The sequence below is a fragment of the Micrasema longulum genome, unplaced genomic scaffold, assembly GCF_059751315.1.
Source record: "Micrasema longulum isolate JH-2025_06_02 unplaced genomic scaffold, ASM5975131v1 h1tg001094l, whole genome shotgun sequence".
In the NCBI taxonomy this organism is placed as follows: Eukaryota; Metazoa; Arthropoda; class Insecta; order Trichoptera; family Brachycentridae; genus Micrasema; species Micrasema longulum.
In genome coordinates, this window is record NW_028278282.1 from 174,065 (window position 1) to 196,923 (window position 22,859).

General features: G+C 38.3%; 1 protein-coding gene across 3 annotated transcripts; it reads left to right on the forward strand.

Annotated features, from left to right (window-relative positions):
• The first annotated feature begins 14,684 nt into the window (after nt 1-14,684).
• LOC148277051 (putative polypeptide N-acetylgalactosaminyltransferase 10) lies at nt 14,685-21,725 on the forward strand. 3 transcript variants are annotated; one of them, XM_088233399.1, is made up of 11 exons: nt 14,685-14,796; nt 15,120-15,287; nt 15,514-15,586; nt 16,630-16,941; nt 17,438-17,626; nt 17,710-17,887; nt 18,706-18,934; nt 19,340-19,561; nt 20,019-20,182; nt 20,759-20,870; nt 21,405-21,725. In XM_088233399.1, the coding sequence occupies exons 2-11, from the start codon at nt 15,126-15,128 to the stop codon at nt 21,579-21,581; spliced, it is 1,818 nt and encodes a 605-aa protein (XP_088089525.1). In that variant the 5' UTR covers nt 14,685-14,796; nt 15,120-15,125; the 3' UTR covers nt 21,582-21,725. The 3 variants fall into 3 exon arrangements, with proteins under 3 accessions (XP_088089525.1, XP_088089527.1, XP_088089526.1); XM_088233401.1 differs by having other exon boundaries at nt 14,717-15,036; XM_088233400.1 differs by having other exon boundaries at nt 14,717-14,920.
• Nucleotides 21,726-22,859: the final 1,134 nt, after the last annotated feature.

The window sequence follows — 22,859 nt, forward strand, 5'->3', positions numbered from 1 at the left end:
AAAAAATTGTAAATGCATTATGTGTAAACATTAAAAAAAATTATGTCATCAACAAGGATTCTAATGATAAATGCCAAGCATTGGTTTTGAATCAAAATATGTAAGTTTAGACCAGTAGCGTGCCTAGGGTTAACCAGTAAGGCAAGCCCATTATTTTTCACTTTTGTGAATACATTATGTACCTATAATTTTTTCACTTCTTACCATTCCCAGTTCAGTAAGCAGTAAGCACCCAGAAGGCATAATGAAGATAAACATTGTGTTGTAATAAGTGTGAAAATATGCATAAACGTAACTTTTGTAAGGGATAGCCATCACCTTTAAATATAGGAAATGTTCACTATAATAAAATATGTTTTTATGAAAATTGTTCCTCAGATATCAACCATCACCAATGAGTACCATCACCATATTATGACATGCATAGATTGCATAGTGTTTAATAATCATCATCGGAACTCATAAATACATACGTATAAATATAATAAGAAAGATTGATAAAGTGCATATTTGCAAAATAATATACGTAATATTATATATACATATAATACAACAAGAATGATTGATAAAGTATAAACATCAGTTTGGTATATTGTAGATAGGAAAACAAACAATTAATAATAACCCAAAAAAAACATATTTGCCCAAACATTATTATGAACTATGAATAAAGCTTTAATATTATAGAAAATGTATCCGTACCTAATATATTATATTTAAAATTAGACGAAAATAGCTGCGCAACGTGCTAAAATATTTTTATTTGTATTCTAAAGCGAACCGCCTATCTTTTTTCAAAAACGATTTTATAACATCCTCATAAAAAGTCACTGAACGTTTGAGATCTGCTAATAGTTTTTTTTCTATGGCTATCATAGAGAGTTCGGAAAGGCGATTTTGTCCTTGTGTATTTCTTAAGTACGTGTGTATTCGTTTTAAAGCTGAGAATGCGCGTTCTGCTGAAGCACTTGTAGCTGGTATAGTAACCACCAAATGAGCTAACCTTAGCAACTCTGAAAATGCATCTTCGAGACTATTTTCGTTAATAAAATCTACAAGCTGAAAAACATTAAAATCTTTTAATTCCGAAGAAGAGTACAGACATATTAATTGATTTTTTAATGATTGTTTATCAAAATAATTACCGTAGTGTAATTCTAAAGATTCAAATTCACTATTTGGAAAATTCAGTTTATACCCGTCGTAAAGTTTGTTGTTTAGCAATTGAAAAAAATGGAGTTTGAATAATTCAGAATATCTATCATTAATTTCGGAAGATATGTTATCAATAATTTGGATGAAAATTCTTTTGTATTCCGTACGAGCACACGATACATTTCGTCTTAAGCGAGGGGCAGAATTATTTTGCGATGCAACGACATATATTTTATCAAATTGAGATTGAAAATCATTACTCAACCATTTATGAAATTCCTTTATCTTATTGCTGCAGTAACCCACGTCGACTTGCGATTTTTGTATGATATTATACAAACTATCGGTTTTTTCAAATATTACGTGAAATACTTCCAAGAAAAAATTAAAATTAAAAGATTTTAAAGAATTATAAAAAGATTCCACGGACAAATTTGTATCACCTTCCCATTGCTGAGGATTGTCAGCCATTTCAGTAAATAAGTCAATAAGATTATTTTTTTGTTCAAATATAATATTTACAGTACGCGATGAGTACGCCCAACGAGTTGCAGAAATGTGTGGTATTTTTTTACTGCAAAATTTATCGTAATAAGCAGATCTTTTTGTACTGTTGCTAAAAAAATGAACCAAAGCCTGAAGGGCAGAAAAAAATGAACTGACTTCGCCAATTCTGCTACAAGACTTGGATAAAACTAAATTTAATATATGGGCATTACACCAAATATAAATAGCCTGAGGACAAAACTCTTTAATTTTTTGTTGCACTCCGTTTCTTACTCCAGACATGACGTTTGCGCCATCGTAGCTTTGCGCAACTAATTTATTTTTGCAGTCATAAATATTTATGTAATGCATAATAATCTCAGCAAGTACATCTGCGGTTCGATTTTCGGACACGTCAATAAATCCTAAAAATCGATCATGTATATCATTTCCAGAGAAATATCTAAATATCATACATAATTGTTCTTTATTACTAATATCTGGCGTTTCATCTATAATTACTGAAACAAAAGTAGACATTTTTATTTCCGATTCTATTCGATTTTTCATTACTTCCGATACGCTGCAAATAATATCGTTTTGTATTTTATTAGACAGGTAACTGGGACCCTGTTTGTTGCTTTGCAGCATATGTTTCTCTAAAACAAGATCATATTTAGACAGCAATGAAACGAGCTCTAGGAAATTGCCTCTATTCAGTGATGTTTCGGACTCATCGTGCCCCCTAAAAGGAAGCTCTTGTTGACCTAGATGGCACACAACATCGACTAAACGCTGAAAAACACTTCGATTATGGTCTACTTTCAAATTATGTCTAATTATCTCCTCAGATAATTGCCGAGATATGGAAGTTTCTATTCTTTGTTTACCGAAATTATGGAAACATATTACAGCGTTCAAATGCTTATGTGTATTTTGATGTCTTTTTATGGCGTTTGTTAAATTGTTTAAATCATCATAACCGGCAGAATTCCATACATTTTTGTCGTTGGAAAAAAAAACGCAATACCAACAAAATAATTTATTTAAATGAGAGCAACCGGCAATCCAACGAGTTTTGTATACTGATCGATTAAAATTCCTTTTATGTAATTTAACAGTTTGGGATATTTTCAAATCAGGAGTAGGTCTTTGAGATGTAATCATTTCTTTTTTTAAAATGAAATTCAATGCGCTCACCTTTCCATTATAAATTAATTCCTTCAAACACTTTAAATCAGCACAAGGGACGATGGCAGTATCCGAACTCATTATGACGCTTGAACGAAAACGTGCAAAAATAATAAGAAAACTTATTCAAATCTTAATAATTCCTAAAATAAGCGTGTTTAATTATGTATTTCGAACTCTTCAAAGGCGTAAAACTAGTTGATAACAGTTTGACGGAAGAGCATATGAACAGAAACAGATAACAATAATGAAATTCGTTCGATACAAGTGAATTGTGAAGCGCTTTCTTGTAGCTAAGTTCACGTTAATGAAGCGGGCTTCAAAATTCCATACAAAATGCCATGTGTGTACCACATTTTATGATTTAAAGTTGTGTTTTTATGCCAAAAGTCTGATACATTTTACTAGAACCAGAAGCCTGTACTGAACCCAATAAGAGTGAGCGAGACTCAACGAGATGGCTACACTTGTATCGCCTGCACCTAACAGATACGGAGAAAGGTTCGGATTTCCTCGGCTATGCTCGGTTCGTGTCGGCCAAATGCTTCTAATGTATGATTCGAACGCTGACGAACGCGCGATAATTTGAAAACGACGATGCATTAATAACGTATTTTTAATTATTTGATTCAGATTTCGTAATTTTTCTTTGGAGTTGTTAGGCAAGCCGGGCTTATGGGCTTCTATGGAAATACCGCCACTGGTTTAGACGTGTGTGGCATTCCATCTTCTCTGCCTACCCCTAAAGAGAAATGGCCAGTAGTCTTTTAGAGGCGCAGAAAAGTACTTATTGAGGGAAATTGCATAGATAATGGAAGGCCTCTTGATTTACTGGTGTCTAAAAGTTATTGTCTTGCTTCTGATAGTTGAGAGCCCGAAACTCTTGTAAAAATGTTATGTCAAAAGGTTATTTTTATTAGATATTTTTTAACAGGGATGTGCTGCTGTTGCTGTCGAAAATGTGGAAGCATAAGCATTTTCTGAGGTTATGATACACATATATCAACAGTTTTATGTCTGTAAAAAATATCTAATATTCAATCCCACCAGGGAAAAAATACAGAGTTTGTTTACAAAGATTTGGACATAAACCAAAATACTGTTAATTCTATTTACCAGCTGTTACATAAAATCTATTTCACGGGAAAAAAAATAAATATGGATTTAGATAATGCATGCATTGTACTTGCTTAAAACTGTAATTGTGTCAAAAAAAAATTGGAGGCAAAAAAAACTAAATATAGTGGAAAAGAATTTATAATAAGGAAAATATTGTTGAGGTTTTGAATAAATCGCAGGTGATGTTTTTGGAAGTAATGGTAAAACAGAATTAAGTCGAGAGGAAATTAAATATTTAAAAAATTTAAATGCCAATATTTAGTTAGCAGAATAAGAAACAAAGCAGTTTTAATAAGGAAAGCATAAAAAAAATTAACACTAGACATACATTTAGGACTTAACTGGTTTTTAATGTTATTTATTTAAGTGACTTCTAAGTTTATAACATTGTAATTATCTTCTTCATAACCAGGTAATCAATTATTTATTATTAATCAATTGTTTATTTCACCTAAAAAATCAATATGTATTATCATCATTATTATTTAAAATCGTTTGTCAATGAATCAGCAAGTCGCAAAATTCAATGAGGAAGTTCAGCCCTCAGAAAATTTGATACAAAAATTATATTCTTACGCACGGTAAAAATTAGAGTGCTAAATTGTCCAGCAAAGTTTCTAGAAAATGTATGAAAAAAAAAAAGATTTCAATAAAAACGAACTACTTTGAGTGATGTCACAAGTTCTTCTGAATCAACCAATGATAAGTGAGTTGTGATGGATTTCCGGTTTACAGAAAGTCAACTGTCCAATCAGGAGAACTCACCGAGACGAAGGGGAAGAGGAGAGCTTGAGATGCCATGACGAATTGAAAAAATCATAACTCGGATAATACGATACATAATTTTTTTTTATAGTTTAATAGTCAATCAACTAATAAAAAAATATTTTAAAAACCACTGAACTTCCTCATTACATGGGGTAATTTCACCAGGCTTTAGTATAAGCAAGTGCCTATTTCAGTGCCATTTGCCATTTGTTTCGTCCCATGCAAACCAAAACACATTATTGAGCTCCACTTTTTTAAATATCTTTAAATTATAAGCACACAGTTTTCTACTATAGTGCAATAGTGAAACGTCACTGCAAGAAATTTAGAGAACGCTTTGCAAATCCATCGTAGCTGTCATGAATGTGCTGTCTTTAGTTGGTCGTTCCTTATCCATTAGCTTTGCAGTGTTACACCCCTGTTTCCTAATAATATGGTTACCAAATTTGTTGTGCGATAATTTTCACATACCTAACAATTATTTTTTTTGGTCTATAAAGTGATAAATTAAAATATTTTCCGTATCTGACGTTCTTTCATGCGTTATCCGTTATCAATATGATAACTGCCGAAGTAATTACAGTCACATGGTCTTCCTTAATGGAGGAAGGTTCCCTGTTTTCAAGTTCACTGTGATAAGATTAATGAGCAACTCAAATTCCTTTGCTCGCAAATTTGACAGTCGTGAAAGAACACTTAAATTAGATTGGGGATCAGGAGAGGATTGTTTAAACCAGATGCATGAGGACTAATACAAATCAAGATCATCGTCCGAATCAAACGCATTATTCTTCCATATTGTTTAAAGTCTCCATAGGATGCAAAATCGTGCCACTGGTTCCGGGAGAAGGTTCCATAATATCCAAGAGAATAAGTGAAAAAAGTATCTGCGCATAAACTTTCAGTCTCTCTCACTTCTGTATAATATTCATCATAATCCTTGCGCTTCAAAATATCTTGCTGAGAATTTAATTTATCTTTCTGATCATGTTCTTTCTTAGGAGAGAACTCTTCGTTCCTCGACGTAGCACAACATTTTTCCGCTATTATTTTTCTGTTCAAGGTACTAGACTTTGGAATGAGCTACCTGCTCATATAAAAAATGCACCTTCTCTAGCCACCTTCAACAAAACCCCGACCTCCCTTCATTTTATTGTTTTTTAAAATACATATTGTTGCCGACGTAAAAGTACATGCACCAACTTGGCGGCCCTTCCTGGGGTTTTAATGTAGCATAGGAGGCTTCAGTATGTGTAAGCGATCTACCACCTCCTCAATAAAGACTAGTATTTGTCACTTTCGGGGGTGGTGATCGCCATACTGAAGCCCACATATAGATTAGAATTCATGAAAATATTTGTATGCCCATAATGTGTTTTTATGTTGTTCTGTATAAGTGTTGATCGCCGCGCGGTCGGCGGGGAACTGCGGCCGGTAGCGGGAGGGTGGGGACCTTATACGTGGCGCGAGAGAGACCGATAGAGCCGGCAAATGTGCTCGCTATCTCTCTCGCCGCGTGATTGGTCAACCTAGCACCGCCCGCTATTGGCCTAGCCCACCGCCGCACGGCAAAATGTTGTATATATAGCCCCGCCGGGGAAAAATAAAGTCAGTCATCTCACCACACTACTAAGGCTTTCTACTCTCCACTTCACCTCCCTACCTCGCTTCAAACCGGACCTCATCGCCACCTGGATTCGAACACCGCTACCCCCCTGGACTTGGAACTCGGATACTCTTTGGATTGGATTTTGGACCCCGGATAATTTGGACCCTTGGATACTTCCCCGGAACACACCCCGCCGTTCCCACCGACGGAGAGATACCGGCCTTACAACCCGGTTGCCTGACTCAGGATTGCGGCCGCCAGCGCTACTCGCTAGCGACCCCGCAAGGGATCTCTAGGCGACGATACCTCCCCCGGAGCTTATCGTTCGTCGGCCGAGGCCCGCCTACGCCCGGCCACTCTGCGTTTGACACCAGCACCTATAGAAATACAGTTCTTGTGACGGGCGCGATTGCTACGGACGAAGCAGTGATCCGCCGCGTCTGTTACAAGTTGGTCCTTCGAGCCGGATTTTCATCGCAGAGCGCCTAGAGATGACTTCGAGAACCCCTTCACTCCGCTCGGGTCGAGGAGGCACGGAACCGAGAGAAGACCCTGCTACAGATCAGGACTCAGCCGAGTCGGACACATCCGAAGATACAGTCCAGCGGCTGAGGACGCAGGTTCGAACGCTCCGTGCTTCACTACACGATCAAGACCGACGCGTGCCCTTGGAGACGAATCCCGAGCCCGCGCCGCGTACTACGGATATGGACGGCATCATGACGGTGCTGTCAAAAATGGCGATTCTACTAGAGGCTTCGCAAGGAAGAAGCCCGACTTCAGCCCCAGAGGACGTTAGCAGAGTCGGCGCCATGATAGCGCGCCAATCTACTGCCAAGGACCTACCCGCCTTCGCCGGAGAGCCGCAGGAATGGGCTACTTTCAAATCGCAGTACACTCAGTCGACGGAGATGTGCTGCCTTTCGGATCCAGAAAACCTCCTGCGTCTACAGCGTGCGTTAAAAGGACGGGCAAGAGAATCTGTGTCGTCATTACTAGTGGATCCAAGCCAAGTGAGGGTGATAATGAAGACGTTGGAGCTACACTACGGCCAGCCGGACATTGTAGCGTCTTCCTTGTTGGAAAAAGTGAGAAGGCTCCGCTGCATACAGAACGACGGATCTACGCAAGCATTAGTAGATCTGTCTAGCGCAGTTCGGAACGCGATAGCGACCTTAGAAGGCTTCGGTGGCGATTACATGTCTACGCCACAACTACTAAGTGAACTAGTGAGCAAGTTACCGCTGTGCATGAAGTCTCTCTGGTGGTACAGCAGAAGAGGAAACCGGGTGAGGCCCTCCGCGAAGGATTTCGCGCTCTTCTTGGAAGATTTAACGGAATCTTCGATGATAGGCGGCGGAATAGAGCCGCAAGTGTACAGCGGAAAACAACGCGAGAAGCCACAGAAGCGAGAACAAGTGCATACAGTGATTTCAACAGAGGGAAACGGGAAAAGTGTAGCGTCATGTGTTTTGTGCGGACGAGGACATTTACTACAAACGTGCCAGGAATACATAGAGTGTAGTATTCCGGAAAGATGGGACATAGTGAAGCGAAAGAATTTGTGTTTTTCGTGTTTATCGAACACTCATCGGGCGATAAAGTGTAGAAATGTAAAAAAGTGCGGCCTCGATGGATGTCGCCGAACACATCACAAGACATTACACGACAGAAATAGTGCCGATATCAGTGAAGCTCGGTCTAGCGCCGATATACGAGCGCCAGATAATAATGCCCGCCGCAACACGCCTGCAGCGGCGGGCGCCGGGGGAAACAGACCGACCGCGAACGAAACCCGCGCCGCGAGTTCAAATGAAAGAAACTACGATTACGGCCACAGTTCGCGGACGAATAATATAGTGACGAGCACCTACGCTCGGGAGGAACCGGTCCTCCTAAAAGTGATTCCCGTCATGTTAAGTGGTCCGCGAGGACGAGTGAACGCGTACGCGTTACTAGATGAGGGATCAACCGTGACATTGATTGACGCAAAAATAGCAAACGACATCGGCGCGCCGGGAGAGACTCGAGGATTAAAAATCCACGGTGCCGGCGGAATGTGCGTAACAGATAGTGCATCAAGAAAAGTCACAATTAAAGTGCGCGGAGTTACGGAAGATTTATTCACTCTCCGCGCAAACACAATACAGAAGCTGAGTCTGCCGCTACAGCCCGTGATTGAAGGGGAAGGCAGGATGCGACAAGTGTGCCCGCAGTTACTCATCGGCCAAGATAACGCCTCTCTCATAGTGACGAGAGAGGCACGGAGATGCGGGGAATACATCGCCTCAGTGACAGCCTTAGGAAAGGTGATACACGGTGGGCGGACACGCCAGACTAACGCCAGCATACTAATGGCGCTTAGTACAGAACAGAGACTAGAAAATCTAGTTAAACAAAATTACGCCGTCGACGCGTTAGGTATAAGTTCGACAGCCAAGATATCGCGTCAGGAGGCGCGAGCCACAGAAACCATGAGAGCCACGACACGTTTCCTACCGCAAGGACAGTACGAGACAGGGCTACTGTGGAAAGACAATCGAATATGTTTACCGGATAATCGCCGTACAGCGCTGAATCGATTTTTAAGCATAGAGAAAAAGTTCAGTAAAAACAGTGAATTCGCCGCGGCTTACAAGTTAAAGATTAAAGAATATCTAGACAAGGGGTATGCCCGGGAACTGACGCTGGCTGAAAGACAAGACACTGCGAGTGGGCTTTGGTTTTTGCCGCATTTCGCAGTGACGAACGTGAATAAACCGGATAAAATACGGATAGTATTTGACGCCGCCAGCCGCTGCAACGGGAAGTCATTGAACGACATGTTGGCCAACGGCCCGGACCTTCTCTCATCGCTTATGGGAAATATAATGCGATTTCGCGAGGGAAAGATCGCGCTGGCAGCAGATATAAGGGAGATGTTTCTCCAAATTAAAATAAGAAAAGAAGACCAGAGGGCGCAGCTGTTCCTCTGGCGCGATAGTCCCGAAGAAGAAATTCGGGAAATGATTATGACGTCGATGACGTTCGGCGCGGCGTGTTCACCGAGCAGCGCACAGTACGTGAGAAATCAAGTCGCAGAAGATCACGGGCAAGAGATGGCCGCCGCCAGGGATGCTGTGCGAAATAAATTCTACATGGACGACTATATGGATGCCGTAGACAGTGCAACAGAGGCGATACAACTGCGCCACGATGTCAGCGAACTACTACGGCGGGGCGGATTCATCCTCGCGAATTGGGCGAGTAATGATCCCTCCGTAATGGAAGCGATTCCTTCAAGTCTGAGAGGGAAAAGCGCACGCGAAATAATTAGCGGAACCTCCGTGACAGAGAGGGTCCTCGGCATCAAATGGGACCCGGTGACAGACGAGTTTCAATTTAAATTTAAAGTGTCACGGGAGGTTCCAACAGAGAGGCCTACAAAACGGCAGATGCTAAGTGAAGTTATGAGCATTTTCGATCCACTCGGTTTCGTAGGGTGTTTGACAATACGCCCGCGAATACTGCTACAAGATGTGTGGCGCTCCCACATAGAGTGGGACAAACAAGTGAATGAAGAACACGCAGAGAAATGGCGCACTTGGGTGGACATATTACGCAATACCGAGTGCGCTATACCGCGGCGCGTATCGAGCGCCAATGGCCAGCCAGTAGAGCTGCACGTATTTTCCGATGCCTCGGAGCAAGCGAGCTGCGCCGTAGCCTACATCGTGGAGGAGAACGCCGCCGGAAGGAATGCGACGTTCATGGCTAGCAAGTGCCGAGTTAGCCCGCTACGAGCGCTATCAATTCCACGCCTGGAATTACAAGCCGCGCTCATGGCCGCACGACTGGCGGCCACAATCAAGAAAGAATGCGGAAGTAATATACGCGATACCTACTACTGGACAGATTCTACTACGGTGCTGTGCTGGGTCCAGAGTGATTCGCGCATCTTCACGCCATTTGTAGCCCACCGCCTAGGGGAAATAGATGAGCTAACGAACGCTCAAGAGTGGCGGTGGGTACCAGGAAAGAAGAACCCCGCTGATCTCGGGACGCGGGACGGCGAGATACCAGACATCTCCCCGGCCGGCATGTGGTTCAGTGGGCCGAGTTTCATAAAGAAAAATAAAAGTCAATGGCCGCCGCTCAAGGTAATAACGGCGACCCCGGATACAAGCAGTGAAATAAAGTGTGCGAACAGTGCCATCGTGATGACAGCCCTCCCGGACGAAAGAAGATTTTCCTCCTGGCGGAGACTGATCAGGACTACAGCGTGGGTGTTGCGCTTCATAAACCGCTGCAGGAAAAAGAATACAGGAAGCGCGACACTCATCGCCCCGGAACTCAAGGCATCAGAGAGGGCGTGGATACTCATAAGCCAGACAGACAGTTACCACGCCGAGATAGCCGCAATTAGACGGGGGGAGTGCCTCCCGCGGAACAGCCGCCTGCTGGGCCTCACTCCCTACCTCGATAAAGATAGCGTCCTCAGAATGGGGACGCGAATTATGGAAGCCCCCGCGGTGAGCGAGCAACTAAAGGCGCCCGTCATACTGGACGGAGCGCACGCCTATACGCGTCTATTGATAAGGCATTATCACGAGTCGCGGCAACACGCAAGTACAGAGCGGACACTCAGCGAACTCAGACAACAGTTCTTTATAACACGATTACGGACAAATATAAGGAAAATTATATACGAGTGCCGCTACTGTCGAATACAGAAGGCCCGCCCGCAGCCTCCGCTCATGGGACAGCTGCCTGCCGGCCGACTCGATCATCACGTAAGGCCTTTTACCCACTGTGGGGTGGACATGTTCGGGCCCGTATACGTAACTATCGGAAGACGCCGGGAGAAACGATACGGGGCCCTGTTTACGTGCATGGTTACGAGGGCCGTGCATATTGAAATTACACCGTCGTTGAGTACTGACTCGACGGTGCAGGCCCTCAGAAGGATGGCGGCCCGCAGAGGACATCCGACAACGCTCTACTCGGACAACGGGACGAACTTCAGAGGCGCAGACAAAGAGATGGCGGCCGCCATGAAGGAACTAGCCCACGATCCCGAACTACAGAACGAGGCGACAAGGAGAGGGATCAAATGGGTGTTCAACCCGCCATCGGCGCCACACATGGGGGGAGCCTGGGAACGGCTCGTCCGGTCGATAAAGGGGGCGCTTATGGTGATTCTAAAGGAACAAGCCCCCCGAGAGGAAACGCTAATGACAGCGATAGCGGAGGCCGAGTACACAGTAAACACTCGGCCCCTAACCCACGTCTCGCTTGATAGCCGAGACGACGCTCCGCTGACTCCGATGCACTTTCTCATCGGGTCGAGCGGGGCCCAGCCGCATCTGGCCGATTACAGAGACGCGCCGCCCGAACTGTGCCTCAGAAAACAATGGCGGGTGGCGCAGAAACTAGCCGACGCATTTTGGAAAAGATGGATGAGGGAATATCTCCCGACGTTGGCACAGCGACGGAAGTGGCAACAGGCCGCCACACCGATCATGGTCGATGACCTGGTCATAATAACGGACGCCGCCCTCCCGCGGAATGAATGGCCGCGGGGACGCGTCATAGCAGTCACACCAGGGAAGGATGGACAAGTCAGGAGCGCCCGGGTCCAGACAGCCACCGGAACCTACACACGACCCGCCGTCAAGCTCGCCGTGTTGCAAATCAAGGACGACGTCGGCGCAGAGATGCCTCCTCGGCAGGGGGGAGTGTTGCCGACGTAAAAGTACATGCACCAACTTGGCGGCCCTTCCTGGGGTTTTAATGTAGCATAGGAGGCTTCAGTATGTGTAAGCGATCTACCACCTCCTCAATAAAGACTAGTATTTGTCACTTTCGGGGGTGGTGATCGCCATACTGAAGCCCACATATAGATTAGAATTCATGAAAATATTTGTATGCCCATAATGTGTTTTTATGTTGTTCTGTATAAGTGTTGATCGCCGCGCGGTCGGCGGGGAACTGCGGCCGGTAGCGGGAGGGTGGGGACCTTATACGTGGCGCGAGAGAGACCGATAGAGCCGGCAAATGTGCTCGCTATCTCTCTCGCCGCGTGATTGGTCAACCTAGCACCGCCCGCTATTGGCCTAGCCCACCGCCGCACGGCAAAATGTTGTATATATAGCCCCGCCGGGGAAAAATAAAGTCAGTCATCTCACCACACTACTAAGGCTTTCTACTCTCCACTTCACCTCCCTACCTCGCTTCAAACCGGACCTCATCGCCACCTGGATTCGAACACCGCTACCCCCCTGGACTTGGAACTCGGATACTCTTTGGATTGGATTTTGGACCCCGGATAATTTGGACCCTTGGATACTTCCCCGGAACACACCCCGCCGTTCCCACCGACGGAGAGATACCGGCCTTACAACCCGGTTGCCTGACTCAGGATTGCGGCCGCCAGCGCTACTCGCTAGCGACCCCGCAAGGGATCTCTAGGCGACGATACCTCCCCCGGAGCTTATCGTTCGTCGGCCGAGGCCCGCCTACGCCCGGCCACTCTGCGTTTGACACCAGCACCTATAGAAATACAGTTCTTGTGACGGGCGCGATTGCTACGGACGAAGCAGTGATCCGCCGCGTCTGTTACACATATTTTTATTTAATTTCTTCGGTTCCTCTTTCTCTCTCCTTCCAAACTCATTCCCTTATTCCACATTCCTCATCCTTTAATATGTATAACATATAGGCCATGGCCATGGCGCAGTCGGTAAGACTGCTAACTGTGAAGCTAGCGTTGTGGGTTTGATTCCCGCCAGTTGCAAGAAAAAAATCCAAGAAAGACATTTTCTCAATTGGTCTGGGTGATGTGGCATATTTAATAATTTCCTTCCATATCCTATTTCCCACCTGCTGACAAGCCTCTAAAGAAGAGGCTTAGTGGGTTATTCCTATAAAAAACATAATGTACTTAAATTAAGTTAATATGTGCAATCCTTATCTCCCCATTTAAAAAAAGGCTGTTTTTTTTAACTAATTGGGTTTTTTCATGGTCTCTTTTTGTATACATTTTGTTTTTTAGTACATGTTACCCACTCTTTTTTTTGGCCGGTCTGTTTTATGTACTTGAAGATTTAAATAAATATTATTTAATAACATCTTGCTATATTTGCACTAATACAGCACTGTATAATAAAATTACAAAATACTAGCAATAAAATACTTTACTAAATTACTATTTTATTTTCTGGTTTTATCTATAAAAAATATGATTATTAACTTATTAGAAAAACTTTTTACTCACCATTTTGAGCCCCCCTTTTCAAATACGTTTTTATCGCAGTTTTTTTTGTTGGGGAGGGGTTGGGGTTTGCGGAAGGGATGCTTGTCTGCAAAATTAAAGATTTACTCCATTTTGAGATCAGTTTTTTTTTTAAATGACTAATTGGATAAAAAAAAATAGGATTTTTTTTAAGCTTACCATGAGGAATGTTCCTCTAAAGTTTCATGATCTGGCCCTGAAAACCGTGTCTAACACCAATTCAAATCAAATTATTGTACTGTGTGCTACACATTGAGATATAATATATAGAGATATCACACCATACAAATCCGAGCTAAAAAGACGTCCCTAAAGGAAAGGCAATGGCCAGCGAGGGGTGCATGTGTCATCACCTCATATCACATCAGCTTTGGCAAGCAAAACATGTAGTATAGTAAAAAGCTATACGACGTGTTCAGTATGTCGCTACCTTACCTTAATCTCCCATTTACGCCCGGCTAGCTGAGAAGTACAAAGACAAAAAATAGCTCACGACTAATAAGTACTGGCAACAGTTAAGAGTGGCCTCAATGGTGCTACATTCGCTTTTAAAAATATAGTTTACTATTTTTTTGGGCCTTCTCGTTACTTTCGAAGGAACAGGTATACTTGGATCCATTTTGAGAGGGAAACTAAAAAGATGCAAACATTAGAAAATAAATAAATAAAAACATGAAAATAAAAAATAAAAAAAAGGCTTTTTATCTCAGGTAGACAATATTAAACACTTTCTCCTGTCCAAATGAATGTATATCAAACCTAAATTATGGACCCCCAAGTTAGATGCAGGGAATAAAAGAACAACGCCTAGTTTTTAATGAAAAAAAAATCGTTTTTTCAAATCTAAGATTAGATTCTAAACATTCCAGATGCGTGTAATCTCTGTGGTAAAATAGTGGCTAAGTAAGTACTTACTATTATCGTTTTCGTTTATTTTAAAATAATGGCACGTGTAATATAAAAAGTTCCCTAAACAATTTTGTTAATCTAGTTTTGAGTTTATGAAAGCATAAATTCTTTTATAAATTGAATAAATTAATTTTACGCTTTTTGGGATGACAGATCTTCACCCGTGTTGTCAAAATAATGCCATAGATTTCGCAATGTTTACGTTTGGATTTGGAAGGAGGTCGCCTTCATCTGTCTGATCTTTAGTAAAAAACTATTATAAATCTAATTTCTATTTATAATTCAGGTAAAGCTCGTGATTCGGCGTTTCAAATTAACAACAATTTACCGTATTTAAAACGTATGCATCAAGATAGTTATGAATTAGTGACAACTGTATTTTACCTAAATCATTACAGTTATTGAAACCGGTTAGTAAAATGTATGTTTCAGCATACAAATGGATTCCCTTATCTGTCGCTATGGATTATCTTGAAATATCACATAGTTGAAGATTGCAAGTAATGTCGTCGTATTCAGTGCCACGGTTACTGCTATAATTGTTCAAATACGATAAGCGGAATTGGTGCTTCCGTTTTTCTGAAATACTAATTAGTTGTTTTGTTTTAGTTAAAAATGAAAATGAGGAGGCGGGTAACTAGTTTATTGAAGTTTTTGTTAATGGCATTGTTTGTCATAACAATCACAGTTTTTACATTTAAATTAGTGCGCCCTTTTACTCGAAATTATCCTCTTTCTAGTCCAGTTTATCAAGCCCTTAAAGAACCACAACCTCCGGTAAGTATTGTTCAATGGTTTATTACTATCTTCTTTTTATAATAAAAAAAGTAATATCACCCACAAATGAATACCTAAAAATATATGGAAGGGTGCAGTCTTAGTAGCTTCAGTACCTTCAATATTGAGCTATTTTTCCAGAATAATATGGCACATTATTTTGTCAGTGATGTATTGTACATAAATACACAAAAAATGTTTTAATAAATACCTTTCTAATTTTTAGCCTGAGTATAAAAAAGGAGAACTTATTGATTGGCACGATTACCCTAAAATAAAGAAGGACCTTCGACGTAAAGGTATGTAATATTTAATGCCTTGCTTATTTTATTTATTTTATTTTATTTTATTTTATTTAGAAAACATAAAGTCATACAAAATAAGTACTAAAAACAACAATTTTTTAACATAAAAAGACCAATTAAGTTTTCATAAATTAAAAAGATATAAACATTAAATGTGACAAAAAATAAAAAATAAATAAGAATTTTAAGTGAGAAAAGGATAATTGTCGACATTTGCGTTTTCCATGGAGGTAATAAATTAAAATAAATAAAAATACCGAATGTACACTCCGAGCCATCCATGCACACACATGAACGTACATATAAAACATACACAAACATATACATTACATGCGGCACATATACATAGCATAAACCACTCAAGATGCACATTCAGCAACTATCCCAAATAATCGACCCCATGAAGAAATATTCTGTACAAATGCAACGTGCAGTTAAAAATGTCTACATCAATACTGAGTCCGTATTTTTATATAAATAATTTTAGAACCGTTTATGTTGAATTAAAAAAAAAAATGTTGCAATTCTATAAATATTGACTGCAAAAATTAGTTTCGGGACAAGGTTTGTAAAAATTACACTCATGATTCCGGTCCATTAGAAAGAGCTAGTTTTTAGACCGCTTGAACATTTACAAAATATGTGAGACAGTAATCAATATTTAAATAGTATTTTGTGTTATTGATAAGCTCATCTTGAACTTTTAAGACTGATTATTTATACTATGATATCTAATATTGTTGTTTCCATAGATTTTTATGTAAATTTAACTTAAAATAACATAGCGACATGTAAGAACAAAGTGGTGCATAAATATACCACCAGAATTGAGGTTCTAATATTTCATATTAATAATAAGTCTTATGTCTTAAGAGTATCATAATAACGTACACTGGTAGATCAGTCTTCCACTCAGCTTTTTCAAATGCAATAGGTTTATTATATTTTATTAGGTTTTTAAGATGTAAATCAACACAAAATGTGTCCTATAAAGGGTTAATGTATTTGTTCAATTCATATTAATAAATGCATTTTAGGCCCTGGCGAGCAAGGAGTGCCATTTGTTTTATCATCAGAAGAAAAAGATGAAGAGGAAGCACTTTACAAAGTGAATGGTTTTAATGCCTTAGCCAGTGATCAAATTTCCTTACATAGAAGTATTCCTGATATCCGAAATCAGGGTTGCCAAAGTAAAATGTACAATTCCTATCTTCCTGAAGTCAGTGTCATAGTGCCTTTTTACGATGAACATTGGACCACTCTTCTTCGCACTGTTTATAGCGTCATCAACAGGTCACCGCCTCAGCTATTGAAAGAGGTTATATTAGTCGATGATGGTAGTACTAAGGGTATGTTTTTTTTCTAAGATAAATATTTACTTTATCCATTATTTATTTATCCAAATAATTGAATTTTGGGGACCATTTTCAACAAGTTGTAAATAACTCACTATTAGAAAATGGGAATCAGGTTGTGGTAGAGCGGGGTTTGAACCCTAGACCTTTGATCCCAGAACCGCAACCTGGTTCTATTTGAATTACTTATATCTTTTTGTAAATTTTCCTCCACCTAAAGAAAAATTACACGTTGAGAATACAATAATATTATAGAACTATTACCAGCTCATAAAGACAAAAATGTAATATTACAGAATTTAATAATTTAATTATGCAGTCTATATTTAGTTTATTAAAATTAATTTTTCTGGCCACGGTAGGTCATAATTGCATTTATGATTTACAAAATAATTTTTTTGCCAGATTTGTGTCTGAAATGATAGTCAAATCAAATAATACTTATATACTTCATTACTTCCATTTATTTTTACATTGTTCTTCTTTGCAGAATTTTTGAAAGAAAAGCTAGATGACTATATAAGGGATTATTTGCCATTAGTTCACGTTATCCACCTTCCATCCAGGCAAGGATTGATTGTGGCTAGATTAGCTGGAGCCAAGATAGCTCTTGGAGAAGTCCTATTGTTCCTTGATTCACATTGTGAAGCCAACGTAAACTGGCTACCACCTTTATTAGGTAACTATATTTTAAATATATTTCATCAATTGATTTTTACTAAAAATATGTGAAAAATATTATTATTTTGTCAATTGTTTTAGATCCGATTGCGGAAGACTATAGAACTTGTATGTGTCCATTTATTGATGTGATAGCCTATGATACATTTGAATACAGAGCGCAAGATGAAGGGGCACGAGGGGCTTTTGATTGGGAATTATTTTATAAACGCCTTCCATTATTACCCGAGGATACAAAAAATCCTACCGAACCATTCAAGTAAGCAGAAATTCCCACATCTTATTATTCAGTTTATGTAGTTTTCTTTTGATATATATAGAAACACCTGATTAATTATTAGAGCATTATTAAGTTTGTTCTTGATGCTTAGATAGATTATCGTCGAAAAATATTTAGCATTGAAAACCATTTGTGCATACAAGGCTTCTTAATGTTTACATAATACATAGCTACATTCATTTTACAAATTTACTTATTCGGAATTATGACAGTGTTTAATTTATTAATTGAATCTTTAATAATTCCTACTTTTATGATGTTTTGAACTGTATTTTTTTTATTTAAGTTTTTAATTTTTTTAATAGAAAACCATTTTTCTTTCCAAAATGGATATGCTATGCAAGTCTTTTTTAAATACATTCAGATTTCCTATTAATGCACCCTATCTTACATTGTTAAAGCATTTTTTATAAATAAAATATTGTTATCTTTTAAGACACGAAATGCCAGATTATAGTTCATAAACTAACAGCATTGTAAATCATTTTTTTTAGTTTTTTTTAAAGATAATAATGTCATTATAAAATACTTAAAACCAAAATACAAGATCGTACACAGTCAAGGATAGGAACCAAATGTCCCAGTAATGCATAATAGGCTGTAAATAAATAAATATTATAGCGGTGTACTACCACATTACTCGCATGTCATGTAATGAAATAGTATGTAGTTTTCTGCTTTATATTATTTACATTAAAACAAATTTTTAGAGGTTTGACACTGATAAATTTGTAATGGGTATGGAGTAAATCGGTAAATTATCAGTTTCTTATCGGTCCTTTTTTTATTTATTTTAGGAGTCCTGTAATGGCAGGTGGGTTATTTGCCATTTCCGCTCGCTTCTTTTGGGAGCTGGGAGGATATGATGATGGTTTACAGATATGGGGCGGAGAGCAGTACGAGCTGAGCTTCAAGATATGGCAGTGTGGTGGGCGAATGTTGGATGCGCCGTGCTCTCGTGTGGGACATATCTACAGGAAGTATTCTCCTTTCCCTAATCCGGGCCGCGGTGACTTTGTTGGAAAGGTAATTAGAATTGTTCAATTATACTAATTTCTTTATTCACCTAAGTAGGCATCTTCCTGGTACAAGACTTATTTGTACATAAATGATTCATATCATTAACTGTAGTGCTTTTACAAGGATAATGTTCCATTTGAGTGTTTAGTAAAATAAATAAAAACAACATTAACAATACTGTTTTGTGGTATTAAAATTCCGAGATTCGAACCCTGCTATATCACAACTCGATTTAAATTTTCACAATAAGCACAGTTAAGTAACTCGTAAGTAAAACTAGTTGAAAATGGACCAAAATCATAATATTTTGGAAGTTATAAGCTAATAGTTGTCTGCGATTCATAAATAAAAATGGCCGTTATTAATGCTAGATGTTATGTATGACAAAATCATATGTAATTTTGTTTCTAGAACTACAAACGTGTTGCTGAAGTATGGATGGATGAATATAAACAATATATTTATGACCGACGTCCCCACTACCTGAGCATAGACCCGGGAGATCTCACAGAACAGAAGGCGTTGCGACAGACTCTAAACTGCAAGCCCTTTAGTTGGTTTATGAAAGAAATTGCTTTTGATTTGCCAAAAAAATACCCACCGGTTGAACCTGAGGATTTTGCATCAGGAGAGGTACATATACTGGGATAAATAAATAAATCAACTTGTTTCTTCTTAACTGATGTACTACTGGTCACAGTGCCAAGTTTTAGGTTGTGAGGCTTGAGCTAGTAGAAGTAAATCTCTAAAAATAGCTTCTTATCAAAAGACAAGAGAGAAAACAGAAGTGAAAGAAAATAATAAAATATTTTTAAAAGTGCACTGCATCTTTTTCAGTCGTTTAACACGCATCAAATTATTTATCAGTTACTAAGTAATATTATTATTGAATTTGCTTGCATGAATCTATTGAATTTTAATTATTATAAACACTAGCTTATTCTTATAAAAAATCGTGATTAATATATTTTTCAAAAGTAAATTTAAACAATTTTTCATTAGAAATAGGTGTTTTTTGTAAATCATTAAAATTATTTTTTGTGTCAGCCAATTAGTTTTATTTTTGATTGAAGTTATTTTCTTTTTACAGATTCGAAGTGTAGCATCACCATCTCTGTGTATAGATACCAAAAAACTGGGAGCCAGCAAGAGGTTTGGCGTAAGTCGATGTGTAATGAACAAAAAAAACAGCGGTGATGAAGATTCCTACAACAGTGAACAGAGCTTCCGACTTTCTTGGTCGAAAGATATCCGGTAAGTAATAATAAACTAAAAATCGGGTTATTGTCCTGTGGCTAGTGTCGTGGAATCACAGACCAAAGGTCCGAGATGCGAACCCCACCCTACCCCAACTTGATTTCCATTTTTTTAATAGTGAGTTGTTTACAACTTGTTGAAAATGGCCTCCAAAATAAAACGTTTTGGCCAATCATAAAAACGTAAATATTTATTTTATTTTTATGTGAATGGCTATAGCAAAATCGTACAATGATTGAGAGCAACAATGGAATGTTTAACAGGCTTCCCACCAAGGTGAAGGACTCTACTCTACTAGTCTGGAGCAAAGGACCAGATGGTTATAGAACTTTCTCATAAATAATAATCAGAGTATGAAAGTGTATTTATAATATATATTTTATGTATGTTGATAAACTGTAATTGTTATTAGTTATTAGTCTAACTTTAGGTTGTTTTTTTAAACTGTGTGAATATTCAATTGATATAAATAAATACGGATGATTATTAAAGCATAGTGAATAGAACTGAGTTTTCATGATGGTTTACATTAATTTTGTTTGCTTTGTAACATGTTTCTGATATACATTTTAGACCAAAAGGTCGATCCATGTGCTGGGATGTTGCAGACATACATGATAAGGCTGAGGTTACATTATTTGGTTGTCACGGCCAGGGAGGAAATCAGCTGTGGAGATATAAACCTGTGAGTTGTGATTACCGTTTGTTATTTGTCAACTGCTTAGAAAGGAAACTTAATAAGATAATAGAATACAGAAGAGTTGATGGGATAGGCCAATGTTATATTACAATAGAGGGCTGCGAGATAAATGTTATTGATGAAACAATTGTTTTTAGTTTAATATGTAATTTAATTATTGTATTAATCAAAACAAATTTTGTTTGTATTATTTTTGATTAATTTTCTGAATAAAAATTTAATTAATGCTGTTTTGTTGAAAAACCCTTTAGCATCATAAAAAAATACTATGACCTTTTAAAAGTATTGTGTTGTTTGTTTGTTGTGTTTGCTGTTTGTTTGTTGTTTGTCTATCCCCAGATTTCTATTAGTTTTCTCCACAGCCAAGAAATTCAATTCTAAAAAATAATTATAGAACTTGATACTGCTAAAGTATTTTGATGGTGATATCCCATCAACAATTAAAAAATATTTTTAAAATACAAAAATTGTTACTGACAAATGCATTTTGAGATGTTTTATAGATATTATTTTTTCCAGGATGAAAAGTGGCTTGTTCATGGTGGTAATCCTAGGTGTTTGGATTTAAATGTGATGAAGAAAGAAATATTTGTGACAAAATGTGATCCCAAATCAAAGACTCAAATGTGGAAGATTGAGCATGTTAATTTGGAGAGGCTAAAAGATTGGGAACATGATTTAGAATCCTATCTTTAATTTTGTTTCTTTGTTCTTTTCTTTGTGTTTATAATAATTCTGAAGGGATCAAATTGTTCTCAAAATTTTAACCTATTTCATATTATGTACATATTTGAAATTAGTCTCTGAGAATTATTAATAAATATTGCGATTAGTTTTTTTGTACTATTGTCAGTGATTTTAGCATAACTGTATTTATAAGACATATTGTAAATACTATTTTTTGTTAAAATTTTGGATGAAGGGAAAAGTAGATTTATATATTACATAATATCAAGTGCAATTTTTGAATTTAAGGTGTGCTATATTTTTTGTTAATTTTGCTGCATACATTTCAAATGTCCATGTCATATGGAAAAGCAGTTGTGATTGATGATTAAACGTAATTTAGATTTGTAATTACAATAAATAGCATACATAATTACATATCTACAAAATAACATATTTTATGGAAGGATAAGAACATTAGAGAATAATTTGTAATAAATCTATCCAATAATAATTTCATTTGCACCTGCTCATGTTATTAATTCTCGATCAAGTAGAATTATTATTTTATTTGATCCACGTGGTTTGTTTAGATTCAGTGTTTTAATTAGTATTGAAATTTTTTCAATCTATTTTGATTTGTATAAATTTGGAAAGCTGTCTTTGTATACAGGGTGTTCTTAAAACCCTGTCGCATCCGAAACCACGATGATCAGTATGAGCAAGAAGACATATTGGCACATTAAAATATTTTTTTAGAACGACTAAAATCTTAAAAAATAAAATATTTAAACAAATGGTTGCTTACTTCTGCAGGGGAGAAACGAGGCGGAGGGAGAGAGGGAGGAGTCTGATACACCCTCAACCGCGCGATCGCACCTCCCTCGCTTCACCCCTGCAGAGGTAAGCAACCATTTGTTTTTTTATATTTTATTTTTTAAAATTTTCTTCGTTCTAGATATTAAAAAAAATATGCTAATATGTCTTCTTGCCCAACCTGATCATCGTGGTTTCGGATGTGACAGGGTTTGAAGAACATCCTGTATAATAAATTGTGCTAGATTATTAAATTTCTGTGTTATTAGGAATCATATCTAAATTTTGCATGTGTAAAATAGATAACGCACCATTTCACTGAAGGAGTTTTAATTTTACTTGGAAAAAATATGCATTTGTATCTTATACATAATTTGAAAATGTTTTTCTCTATTGTCTATCCAAAATTTGGAATTCCTCAAATTTAAATAGAAAACATTCCTATATTAAATGTAGATTTTGTGTGATTGCTAACTTTAAAATATAAAACAT